The sequence below is a fragment of the Typopeltis vanoorti genome, chromosome 3, assembly GCF_054136105.1.
Source record: "Typopeltis vanoorti isolate ZY-2024b chromosome 3, IOZ_Tvanoo_1.0, whole genome shotgun sequence".
In the NCBI taxonomy this organism is placed as follows: Eukaryota; Metazoa; Arthropoda; class Arachnida; order Uropygi; family Thelyphonidae; genus Typopeltis; species Typopeltis vanoorti.
Genome location: NC_143551.1, coordinates 162,217,613 through 162,231,974, shown reverse-complemented (window position 1 = coordinate 162,231,974; position 14,362 = coordinate 162,217,613). Strand labels below are relative to the sequence as shown.

The following is a 14,362-nucleotide window of genomic DNA, read 5'->3' as shown; positions in this document are numbered from 1 at the left end:
TCGTCAAAGTGAAACGTTTTGGCTCTCTTATTTCAGTAATTCTTGGTGCCTTTTGTGATGTGGCACCTTTTTTGACAACTCGTATGGTAAAGTATAGGTTCTGCATCACTACAACCTCAGTATTTACACATCTGAGTCTGGCCCCTACTGATGAGACCGCAAAAATGGTCAAAACCGGTCTCGATAGTGACCCCCCCCATAATGTATAACATCATACATGTCTACTAGGAGATGCGTTTTACATTATGGGAAATACTAAGGATAGTAATTGGAGCTTGCTCCACCTTTACTACGAGTTGCCCCTGTCATTATTTTATTTAGGCCTCCAAGGAGTCAAAAGACTCATCATGGGCATTCCTTCATAGGAAACACAAAGTCTATCATACAACTCCTTAAATTCATTGACTGTTCTTGCTCTCACCACTCTATCAGGCAATGCTTTCCACTGTTCAACCATCTTCCATGCAAAGAAACCACTCCTCATCCTCTTGCTTACAGTTTCCTTTCGTAACTTCCAGGGATGACCCGTTGTCATCACTCCTTCCTGCTGTTTAACCAAGCGAAAGAACTCCCCAGTGTCCACCCTGTAACCACCTCTCAACGGTTTCAGTCTCAATCATATCACCTCTTCTCCTTCTATCCACTAAACTCTGCAGTCCACATTCCCTCAGCCAATCCTCATAACTAACATTGTACAATCTTGAAACTGTCTTTGTTATCTGCCTTTGTACCCTTTCCACATTTAATTTTTCCCCTTCAAATCCTGCAGACCAAATCTGAAAACCGTGGTCTGATCAGGGTCTTATACAATGGAACTTATCTTATACAAAGATAACTCTTTTATCTCTGCAGGTCAGTATCCTTCTCATTATTCCAGCAATCCTCTGTGTTACCTTCACCACCTTTGCAATATGTCCCTTGAATTTCAAGTTTCTATCAATCAATAACCCCAAATCTCTTGTCTCCCCTACTTCCTCCAGTATATCTCCTCCAATAGAGTATGCATGCAGCATCCCATCGATACATCCCAAACCTCAAGACCTTACATTTTACTGCATTAAACTAACACTCCCATTCATTTGCCCATCTGTCTAGCTTATTGATATCCTCTTGCAGAGCTACCACATCTGCACTATTACTAATAACCCTTCCCAGCTTCACATCATCTGCCAACAACTGAAAATCCCCCTGCAATCCACTGACAATGTCATTGATATAAAGGTTAAATAATATAGGTCCAAGTACTGAGCCCTGTGTGACCCCACTTGTAACCCTCTACCTCCTTGAAACTGCCCCACCATACACAACTCTGATACCTATTGGATAGCCAATCCTGAATCCAGTTGACCAACCTAACATCCAAACCCACGTACTGTAACTTAAATATCAGCTTATCATGTGACACCCTGTCAAATGCCTTCGTGAAATCCAAGTTAATGGTAGTATATGCCTTTCCCTCATCCAGTGCTCTTGTAACTTTATTATAAAAGGATAGCATATTACAAAAACAAGGGCTCCCCTTCACAAATCCATGTTGACTCTCACAGATAACATTACCCTCATCTGCTCAATCATTGAACAATTCCACTATATTCTCTGCATCAGTCACTCTGTTTCCATTTTTATCCCACTGTCATTCTTCCACAATCATTTCTCCTCCTACTGGCCACATAGCTAAAAAAAATTTGATTTTCTTTGGATCTTAGGGCCAATCTCTTCCCATATTCCAGTTTCTCCTTCCTTACCATACTGGTTACTCTCCTGGCCTGTGTCTTATATTCTTCATGCATCGGCTCTTCACCTGTCTCCTTATTTCTCTTCCATAGCCTCTTTTTCCATTTTCTGTTTAATATTGTTTGTAATCCACTTTACACCAAATCATGTCCTCTTCTTCATTTGTGGAATACAGCTTACTATTGCTGCTAACAAATATTCCTTCACAATTTCCCAAGCACTAATGATATCCCAGCCTTCCAATTCCTCCCTACATGAAACTTCCCCAAGTTTATATCTAAGACTATTATAATCCCTTATAATTCCATATATGTTCCCGTCTCTTTGATACTCCTGCATGTCTATTCATCTTCCAAGTCAAAACCACATGGTCACTCTCTCCAACTGGTGGGAGAGATGTCATCTCAGTTATTATCAATTCTTCTGATGCTATGACCAAATCCAAAACTCTTGAACCTCTTGTTCCCTCTATTACGTGTTGCCTAAGATATTTGTTCCTCAAGAATTCTAGAAATTCCATTCCCTTATTGTTACATGCATCCTCCTTTCCTCAATTTATACTGCTGTAGTTAAAATCTCCCATAACAATCATTCTTCTTGCACTTGCCAAGCTCAACTGTCTAAACATCTTTACCTCACATCATATGCTTTCAAAAATCATTAGTGTCACTGCCTTTCAAAGCTTCCACTCTTAGAGGACATAATTTGTCACTTATCATAAGCTGTACTCCACCACTACGCTTTCCTTTCCTATCCTGCCGAAAAATACTGTACCCTGCTACTTCTATTCCTGTTATTATATCCTCTTCTGTCAACCATGTCTCAGTGATCCCAATTATCTTTGACCAGGCTGATGCTATCAGTGTCACCCAGCATTATCCCCTCTAGATTCCACTGTGCTTACCGCTACCTGATCTTGTCTCCCTTTTCCACAAGAGGCCATCCCTGCTACCATCCACTTGGGCATTCTAGTTTCCCTGCATTGACACACGGATTCGTTCAGAACAGCAATCTCTCCAGATGACTACATCCTTCCTCATTCAAATGCAAACGGTCTCTCACATACAATTCCTCTCTGTCCTCAAATGCTGTCCAAGCATCCACATATTCCAATCCTCTCTTCTCACACATTCTAGTTATTATGTTATTCAATATTACTGCTCTTCTGCTCAGCTCGTCACAGTCATATCTAGGCAACACGCACACTACCTTTCTTCTCTGCTTCTTTCGTACTACCTCAAGAAGAATCTCATATCTCTCGCTGCCCAATTTACATTACCTCTCAAGTCATTTGTTCCTACCATCACAGTCATCTCATTCACCCTTTTACCCATCTTAATTGCCATAGCCACACTTTCTATTGTTCCTCCAGGCAAATCCTCATGTATCCTATCTTGCACACCACAGATCATTGAGTCACCATACATTACACCTCTTATCATTCCTTCTCTTTCCTACTGTTTCCATTCTCTCCTCTTCTATCGTTCACATAACTCTCTCATTCCCTATCATAAAAGGTTTGCTTATGCTTGGATCCGCTGAAACTTTTATAATTTCTATATTCGGCATGAAACGCTTGTATAGTTTCTCTATTCGGCTTTGAAATAATGTTGGATTCAATATCCACTTAATTTGAATCATCTTAATTAGATTATTATTATTTGACACCTCCAGGAAGTCCAAAGACTCATCAAGGGAGGGCATCTGCTCTATAGCTGTTTCCACTCAATCCACCCACTGATTGCAACTACATCAACACTATCTACTGCCGATCACCACCACTATTTTCCCAGACAATCACAAACATCCATGCCCATGGCAGGATTTGAACCCACAGCCTTTTGGCTGGAGAGCAGATACGCTAGCCAATCGGCCAGCCTGGCTGGCTGAGTTGGCCAGCTGTTTTGCTTTATTCTCAAAATAAATGGTTGTGGTTTGATTTGTTTATAAACTTTTCAGAGAACCTAGCTATAATTATTCAGTGATAGGTATACATATTTTGCTCTTTAATTGCATTAATTCTGTTACTGTTATGATGTTTATTTAACACTTATTAAATTTGAAACAGCTAATCCAATCCATTATTGTGTTCAAATAATTTCATTATTATTACTTCTACTTTATCAAAGAAATGAAAGTTATGTTGTGTGTGTGTGTGTGTTTACTGATGTACAAACATGTGCATAAGAATGAGTTAATTTAGGTTCATTTTAATTATTTTACAGATGAAAAACCGATGCCTTATAGTGATAACAAGAAACCATCTGAGAATGTATTGCAAACAAAAATAGATAAAAGAGTAATAGATATTAATGATAGTGAAAAGAGTTGCTGTTCAGTTGCACCCACCATGCCTTCAACTGTGCCTCTTGCACAAAAAAGGAAATATGAACTGCTTGATACAGATTTGAATCATGAAAAAAAAAAGTGCCTTTTTGAATCTGAACCTGAAGATAGAACTATGATATCTGACTGTATTAATGCTACATATAATAGAACTTCAAAGACTGCAGAACTCTCTCCAGGAATAATTATAATAGACTAAATTTTAAAAGAAAACAGATTTTGTGACTATTGCTGAGTTTGTACTATAAAGAATCACTTTTACATTTATTCTGTTTCATATTAGTTTCATATAACACAATGAATTAGTTTTATCCAACAAATTTTTGTTACACCTTTATCTGTGTTACATTTATATAGATTTAGTTTAAAGACTAATCAAAAACGTCACTATTTTTGGCAGCAGAAGACTGTACAAACTCTGTGTTTAGTTTTTATTATTAATATTTTTTAATACTGAAACTTCCGGTGACAACACGGAACTTTCCAGATGACCACATTATTGTTTTCAAGGCATTTGTTAACTAGTCTGATCTCCTAAAGAGATGCTTCTTCACTTTTTGGAGCAAACAAAATAGTATGTGATTATCACTAATTCAATCCTAATTTCAGATAAGACTTCATAATATGGAGATGTTGCTGTTGAAATGTGACAGAGAAACTCATAAATTCATGATTTATGACTTTTAGTCTGTTCATTTATAGGTTGAGTACCTGGTATTTTAGAATTATGAAGAATAAACTTAGTTGTTGCACTAAGCAACATCAGAATAAAACTTGGATTATGCAGGATATTTTAGAAAAGGCTAAACCACTATGGTGTATCTCTGCAAAGGGAAATTCGGTATCATTAGTTTTATATTCTATCATTTAAAGCAAATCCTATATAAATTTAGCAGATCCTAAACACAGTATCTTTATTTTATCCTCATGTGAAATTAGTATAAAGGTGTCATGTACAGTAAAATGCCTCTGGATCAACTGTTTTTGCTTCCTCCCAATACTTTGAACAGTGCACAGTAATTGAGATAAATGCGATATATATTCAGTTAGTGCACACTGACATGTTGAATTATGACCACCTATCTAATATCATGTCGAGCTTTCTTTCATATAATTAACAGCTTATACCAACTGACATTAACTTCACTAGATTTTGAATGACATTAATGAATCTATAGCAATAATGTCTGCAAGACATCCCTGAATGGATTAGCTACATGGACACTACACCCTTTCAGATGCAGTGTCTGCATGTTGCACATTACATTCCTTAGCATCTCAAGTGCCTCATTGGATTGAGATCCAGGAAATTTGCCCAGCCATTCAAGATGGGGAACATCTTCCATGTGCTTTTTGATCTAGTGTGATGATACAGGGTAGGAAAGTGACCTCGTGCATTATTTTCCTAGAACCATTTCTGGGAATAAGTACAGTAAGAATCTTTTAACAGTTCATGTGGTTTACCACAAGGGTCCTGATAGGTCCACTGATCATATGTTGATCATTATATAAATAGGAATTTTAATTTTGACCTGCTAAGTATACTTCATGCTGTTATTTTTGCCAGCCCGAGTGCATGCACATAAAAAAAAACTTTGTTCAAATGTTCATCTCACTCAGTGTGTATAGCACCTATGCTCACAATAGTGAAAGTCATAAGCCACAAACCCTAAATTATAATTCACTTAAATCTGCATGGCTACAAAAATCCATCACTGTTTGCACAAGTTCAAGTGACTGTACTGTCTAGACAGTTGACACTCTAAACAATGTACCTCTGCAACTTGTTGACATTAGTGTGAGTTCACCCAAATTGTACAGGCTAAAAGAAACTAATTAGTGTATTAAGTTGGAATAGTTTATAGTAATATTGGAGTGGAGACATTAATAAATAAAATAAGTGACTATTATATAATTCTTTTTTTATAGTATGTTCAAAAATTGACTGTAAATTAGAAATTCTGAAAGCAAAAGTTGCTAGGCATATGCACTCTTTTTTAATCACTGTGTGCATGCACACACATGCACAGCTTTGAGTGAACACTGCTTCATACCATGATATATTACCTCTACCAGCTTGGATGGTAGAAATCATGTATGAGGAAGCTTATGAATTATGTTATTTTTACCATATAATGATAAAAATGGCAATTTATATTTATATTTGCATATAAATAGCCATCTATCTCTGTGGCCCAACAAGAACTACAGCCCCCAACACACACCTTTTCTCATTCCTGGAGTCCAAGTATGTGCTACTAACACGACATTAACGACTTTAGACAATAACTGTCAATAAGGAGATGCCTTATGTGGGCCTTTGGCTCTGGAAATCCTTATGAGATTGCATTATCTGGGACATGGCTCATTTACTCCCCTATGTTAATTGTGACTTCTAGGAAAACATAACTTGTTGATTAGGCTGTATAAAGTGTTGCACTTTTCATACACCACAGCAGCATTTTATACTCCATTACAGTTTTGTTGAGCAGAAGGTAGGTTGACTTCTGCTTTACCATCCTGTGCAACTTTAATCAGCATGGGCCACAAGCAACCGACTCACTGTGCCTCATCTAAGATGAAGAAACCTAACACTTGAACTCCAAATGGTTATGCCCTGTTTTTTATTCAGAAATATATTTCCTTTTCTCATGATTATGCTGGCTTTTTTTTTTTTTTTTTTAAATGTGAAATCTATCCATGAAAGGCTATAAACTAAAAATACATTAGTACTTTGAGTGGGATGAGGGTTAGATAATCTGGAAACACTGCTTTAGAAACAAAACATCACTTTTAAAGTCATCATGTCTGCATTAAGCAAGTTGGTGAAATTCATCTATCAGCTAAAGACATTCACAAATCCATATTACATCCTGGGTGATGGTCATAATTCATTGTTTTGTTATTGTTGATGATTCCAAGTTCTCTCTTTATTCACAATTATGAGATCTTGGTGGAAAGTAACAAAATGAACTTGTAAAGACCAGAGGATTTTTTTAGAATAAATTTTAACTGGGGTAGGATTTGACTAATCTGGAAACATTGCTTTAGAAACAAAACATGACTTTTAAAGCCATTATGTCAGCATTAAGCAAGTTGGTGAAATTCATCTATCATCTAAAGACATTCACAAATCCATATTACATCCTGGGTGATGGTCATAATTCATTCTTTTGTTATTGTTGATGATTCCAAGTACTCTCTTTATTCACAATTATGAGATCTTGGTGGAAAGTAACAAAATGAACTTGTAAAGACCAGAGGATTTTTTTAGAATAAATTTAACTGGGAAAGGCTTTGACCTAGGCTTTTTTGTTAGTTTGTTAGGGTGAGCAAGTTTGTTGTAATGGTGTTTGATAAAGTGAGACCTGTTATAGTAAAACTGAAGTTTTATATTTCATTGAGAGAATTAAAGATGTGTATGAAATCATTTGATGATGATGATGCTTTCTGTATGATCAAGTATTTTCTTGTGAAAGATTTTTTTTGTATGGCATTCTTAGTGATTGTTTTTTTTTTTTTTTAACTTGAAAGAAGTATTTGAAGAATCAAGAGATTACTACTTGATTCTGTATTTGGTTTCACTTCTACAATGTTTGTTTTATTTTTATTTATAATTAATTTCACTGCCTTAAATTAAGGCTTTAAAATATAAGACATTTTCAATGTCTTATGTTTTACAAACATGAGTACTTCATGAATATACTTTATCTGTATCATGCAGAATAATTTATAACAAACATTTTTTATGCAAACTGCTTTTGTTTTTTAACCACATCGCAGTCAATATGGATAAAATACATCACTCCTCTACACTTCATATCCATCGTATATTTCAATGTAATATCAATGGTATTACAATTTTAATATGCACTTCGCATCCGTGGTAACCTTGATGTATATACACGTCGTGGCCGGTTGGGGGTTAATTATTTTATACATCATAAAATTAACTTGCGTATTGGAAGATAATGAGTATAGGCATCTCTCTCTCTCTCTTTTGCTCTATATAGCAAATGTTCTTATTATAACACACCACTGAAAAGTCCTAATTAAATCCCCCATAGGCATAATTCAATTCTAAAGATAATTTATTATAGCAAACTATCCACTGCAACAAATTACTCCCTTCAAATTTGCATATGTATTGAATATTTGGCAGTACTATATGTTGTACTGCCAACCAGGAATCATCGAACCTATGTGAATATTTTCCATTCAGGTGAGACAATGGTTGTTCTTGAGCTACTGGCAAGCAGCAGAAGATTTGAACGACTTTTCACAGGCATGGGGAGGAACAAAATAGATATGGTATGGATATAATTAAAATTTGCCAGTTGATATACAAATTTTTTTCTTGTTCCAAAAATGTATCTTTTGATCATATTTCATAGTGAATACATTTATATGCATTCAGAATTATATATGTAGTGTGCAAAATTGATTCCCATCTAAGGTCAGTTTTTCTACCATTGCTTAAAAATGTTGAATTTAGAATGATTTTTACGAACTCTTATATGATATTATAGTGAATTGAATAAGAAAAGCATGAAATTACTAATAATGAACCTAGTTTTCCATATTCCACATTTAAATAGACAGTGCTAGTTTCATGCTAATGAACTATTTTTTTAAATAAAAAAAAATTGTCAAAATTGATGTAACGTAATTCATGCAATTTTCATCAAACTTTAGTTCATGGTGTTGTAAATATTGTAATATAAATATACATGATTGCAAAAATCCTCTGTGAGAAGAAAGTGATTCGAATTTTATATTCTTATAGACAATGTGGATTGTGCATATGATGATTAAGGAAAAAAAAAGAGTTCACACTTTATTTTATTAAAATACTTTTATACATAAAAAACTTGATGATTTCCTGTAATTACTATATAGCTCTGTAATCACTCTTTAATCAGGTTTTAATATTATAATTAAAAGATCATATGTGCATATATTCTTATAAATTATATTTAAAATTCAGTTTTCTAGTCATGCATTGTCATTATACATCATTTCCTGCATTGCACCTGCAAGGGATTTACAGAATACTAAGATAATTCAGAAGTTTTCATTACTAACTTCATTGGCTTTCCTCCATATTGACCTGTCTTTTGCAGAGTGCTTAACAATAGTCATGAAATGTGAAATGCTAACTGCAGTTAAATAAATGTGGATAAAATTAGAACTCCTCTAACTCTGGTTAAATCTAATTTGATTGACTCTTAATTTTTGTTTTCCAAAATACTCAGTGGCTTCCCTTATGCAACCCTTTTTTAAAATGGACTGCCTGATCTGTCTGTTCGTCCTAAAGCTGAGGGGCAGGGGAGTTAAATGCAACCCATATTTAAAAATTACTTATTTTCATAGTGTTTCTCAACAAAATTAATTAGTATACCTGCTCTCCATCCCACTGACAGTTGATTCCAATCCTGTTGTTGAAGTAAATGTTTTGTAAATTAGAGATACCAAGTAATTATATACTTAGTTTAATCCTTTATCCAAGTGTAAGCGAACAAGTTTGCATCTGAACTATTTTCAGGACTTGGGCAACTCGTATAAAAAAGCTAATGACTTCATATCACTAGCCTTAGTATCCCATAATGCAAAGCACATATCCTTATGGCCATGTAATAATGCTGTGCATTATGAGAAGGGTCACTACCCGGACTGGTTTCAACCTTTATTTAGGTCTCACCAGTGGGAGCCAGACCCAGAAGTGATACTAAGGTTGAAATAATGCAGAAGTCATATTTTCATATACAAGTAGCCGAAAGGTGTCACACCTTATTATTAAAATACTCTGGATTAGAAATAGTTGTTGGAAGTTTTTTCCACTTGGTTATATCTGAATAAAGGTCGAAACCTGTCTGAGTAGTGACTCTTCCCATAATGCATAGTATTATAGATGTCCCTAAGGGGATATGCATTATAGAATACTAAGATAAGTGATTAGCTTTTTAATCACTTCACTAGATTATGTAAAAATAATAATAATAATAAAAACGTTCAAAATACAATAAAAAAAGAAACCTTAGCCTACTACAAGTCTAATGTGCTATAGGTTTTTATAATCTTTCATGAGTGGGAGTCCAAAAAAAAAATTTTTTATTAATAAAAGAAAAATTCACACTAAATTTTACATACCACTTGTTGAAGCCTCATTTGAGCTTGGTTCATTGCAGCCTCCTACTGCCATGCATAGCAGCAATGTCACTGATTGTGCCAGGCCAAATGAAGCATTTTAATGACCGCTGTTGTTTCTATTTGACAACAGTGTTCAAAGTATTGACATCACCATTTATTCTGTTCATCTAGAGTTTTATATCTACAGTTTATCATTCTTCTGTGAAAGTTTCTTAATTATTTGACTGTGAATGATGGTTTAACTTGCAGATGTTAGTCAACTGCCTGATACAACCTTACATCCTGTGTCACCACTGTTATTATTTTGTATCAGATGGTTGACTTTAACTCCATGAAAAACAAAGTGATTTCACAACTTCTGATTCATAAAGTATAGACATTGTAGGCAATATATAAACATATTTAAACTCATGAAAATTTCATTGCTGAATTTGTGGCCACACCATGGCCAGCTTCAGTGCTTCAAGACTAGATTACAGAAAAAGCTCAAAAAATTGCTGGTAATCCGAACCTACCTTATTCACCAGGATCATCTCTCAACTCTTAACGTCAATAGATTGAAATCTCACCATCCATTACTACGAGCAGCAGAAGAACTAGTGCTAAATTATTTTAATCATTTATCAAAGTGGGAGGAAACATGGGAGGAAAATACGAAAGAACATTTGCATAATATCTTTCTTCTTCTTTTTCAACCTTCTGGTTCTGTCCACTGCTGGATGAAGGTCTCCCCCATGATTTTCCAGATCACTCAGTTTTTTGCCTCTCCCATTCATCTCACTCCTGCATTTTGTTCCAGTTCATCCCTCCACCTACTTCTCGCTCTTCCTCTTTATCTTGTTCCATCCATTGGTCTCCACTCTGTTGTTTTTCTAGTCCATCTCCCATCACTGCATCTGGCAATATTGCCAGCCCATCTCCACTTAGCCTGTTTAATATATTTTACAATATCTATGACACCTGTTTGAGATCTTATCTAGGTATTTGTCTTCCTATCTCTTAATGTTATTTATAGCATACTTCTTTCCATGCGATGTTGTGTTCTCAGCTTTTTGTTTAGGGCTTATGTTAAAGTCCATGTTTCTCCTCCATATGTTAGGACAGGAAGTATGCACTAGTCGAAAGCTTTCCTTTTTAGACTCATAGGGATGTCACTTCTGAATATGTCTCATTTTCCCATAGGCCATCAATCGAAGGTGAATTCTTTGTTCAATCTCTTTTCTTTGGCACTCCTCAAAGGATAACAATTGGCCCAAATATACATATGAATTAACTTGTTCTATTTCATGGTTTTCAACTTTGACAGTTCTATGGTTAATATATTTATTCATCATTATTTTTGTTTTTTCTCTATTTATTTTTAATCCAATTACTCTGGAGGGTTCATTTAGCTGATTTAACCTTTCTTCTAGATTTTCAAGATTATCTGCTATTAGGACAATATCATCTGCAAATTTCAGATGATGCAGCATTTCTCCATTTATGTTTATTTCTTTTGTTTCCCAATCAAGTCTTCCTGTAGTGCAGCTGTAAATAATTTGGGAGATATGGTGTCACCTTGTCAGATGCCTTTTTGTATTGAGAACTTTTCACTGTTTTTATATACCGTATTTTCTGGTGTATAAGACGCACCCAAGAAATTTAATACAATTTTCTAGAAAAAACCTAAACTTTAAAGTATGATTTTTAAAAAAATGGATAAAATAATAGGTAATTTTTAATAGTAAACTATCAAAATTGTAATTTTTTCGATTTTGTATCACATATTTATAAAAAGAAATAATTTTGTCTTCATATTCTTTTGGCATTTTTTGACTGATTGTTGTTTTTGTACATTTTGCCGATTTTGTACGCACAAAGTCCACTGCGTTTCATGAAACGGTAACACTATGACGCACCACCTTTAAAATTTTCAATGTTACGCTCACAGGCTACTTTGACTGCATGTGTACGAATCATTTTTGTTGAAATGGCAATGCCATTTTGCTGATTTTCTTGCACCCGTTTCAAAACTTCTTTCTCTAGTTCTGGCCACTTAGCAATTTTTCCACGTTCCGCGCGCTTTTCATTACGCAAATTGTACAAAATCTCCTTCTGACCACGCCAAGTTCTAATCATTTTTTCTGTAGGCGAAGGTCCAAAATGTCTTTCGGCTTCCCTATTCCCGTGTTCTTCCGCATATTTTACAACCTACAATTTGTAACTTGAAGTATATGAATGTCGCCTGTTTTTTTCCATCACTAAAATCTACAGGGAAATATCAAACTGAACACAAAATATCTCAACACGTCAACTCAATACTGATAAACATCGGTAACTGATTACTCGGATAAGATATTATGAAACTTGAATAGGGACTCCCCGTTCTTAGTCAATGACGCGCTAGAAGTCACGCATCGATTTGATTGCACCATTAACCGCCTACAAAGATCTTGGAACATAAAAGGGAGTGCATATGACTTTGAAAGAGGAAACAATCTTTACCTTCATTATATAAAACGCACCCCATTTTTCAGGTAAAAAAGTGCGTCTTATACACCGGAAAATACGGTAATTTAATTACAGAAGTTGCGTTATTATATAAATATGTTTTAGTGTTTCAATATATGGTTTCTCAGTTCCCTGGGTTTCAAGTGCTTTTATGTTACAGATGTTTTAACTGAATCAAATGCTTTTTCATAGTCTATATAGGCCAGACATAAGGTTTTATTGTATTCAATTGATTTTTCAATGTGTGAATATGGTCCAAAGTATTGTAATTCTTTCTAAATCCAGCTTCTTCACAGGATTGCATTCCCTCTAGTTTAGATTTTATTCTATTATTTATAATTTTTGTGAAAACTTTATATATGGTGGGGAGTAGACTTATAGATCTGTAATTTTTAATTTTTTTCTTATTGCCCTTTTTAAAAATTAATATTCGAAGCGAATTGTTCCAATTTTTTGGAATTTTTCTCTGTTTTAGGCATTTATTAAAGGGTTTAGTCAGCTGTTTGATAACAGGGCCTAGTTTTAAGAAGTCTACCATAATTCCATCTTCTCCTGGGGCCTTTCTATTCTTCATTTCCCACAGTGCCATTTCCACTTCACCTTGTAAGATCTCAGGGGCATCGTGTTCTTGCTCACTCGAGTTATCCATAGATGATTCTTGGATGTCCCGGCCTTTGTCTTCATAGAGTTCAGTATAAAATTCCTGAATTCTTTTGATTATTGCATCTCTATTTTTGTATAAGTTCACCATTTTTTCCTCTTACAGCAGCTATTTCCTTTTTTCCAACTGATAAGGTTCGTCTTAGGACCTTCATATTACTATTGTTTTCAATTGTTTCTTTAATTTTCCTAGTATTATACGATCTAAGTTCATGTTTCATCCTTTTACATATGGTTTTTACAAATTTCCGCATATTCTATTTTATTGGTGTCATTCAAATCTCTTTTCATATCTCTTCTTTTCTTCATCAGATCTAAGGTTTCCTGTCTTAGTTTTTCCACTCTTTGGTGCCTTTTTATACCTCCTATTTCTAGTGCACAATTCAAGATAGATTTTATTAATATCTTTAAAGGTGAAAAAATCATTACAGGATCAGATGTACCTTGCAAAACCTGGACAATACTAAATAGGATTCGGAGAAACCATGGCCTATGTGGAGATAATCTCTATAAATGGAACAGACAAACATCTCCAGAATGTGATTGTGGTACTCCATGACAGACATGCAACATATTGTAAAAGAATGCACCTTCCGTGCTTATCAGAATGATTGGAATGACTTTACAAGTGGCTGCTGAAGGTGTGACCTGGATTACGAACTTTTAGATCAGAATTGATAATGATATGTTTTTTTTCCCCTTATTATAACATATTAAGATTTTTGACTGTTATTTTAACTTTCCAACTCTTTGGATTAGATCTATATTTTCCTTCAAAGTTTTTAACTTAAAATATTTTAAATTCTTCAATCCTGTTAATATATAATGACATCATGATTCTCTTTTTTAACATCAGGAGCTATGTATGTATGTGCAGAAAAAGAATAAAGCAGACCAAAACATTTCTAGTTAATTTGTACAACAGTGACATGTTGTTCAAACTAAATAGTAATGCTATTAGAATCTCGTAGGAATTTGAGAA

At 34.7% G+C, this 14,362-nt stretch overlaps 1 protein-coding gene across 1 annotated transcript in view; it reads left to right on the top strand.

Moving 5' to 3' along the window:
* Positions 1 to 4,347, top strand: part of LOC150108714 (uncharacterized) — a 200,578-nt gene extending 196,231 nt beyond the window's left edge. Inside the window, exon 7 of the mRNA XM_090390947.1 lies at positions 3,960 to 4,347. Coding sequence (XP_090247073.1) covers positions 3,960 to 4,279 — 320 coding nt within the window. The 3' untranslated portion in view covers positions 4,280 to 4,347. The remainder of the gene's footprint in view (positions 1 to 3,959) is intronic.
* Positions 4,348 to 14,362: the final 10,015 nt, after the last annotated feature.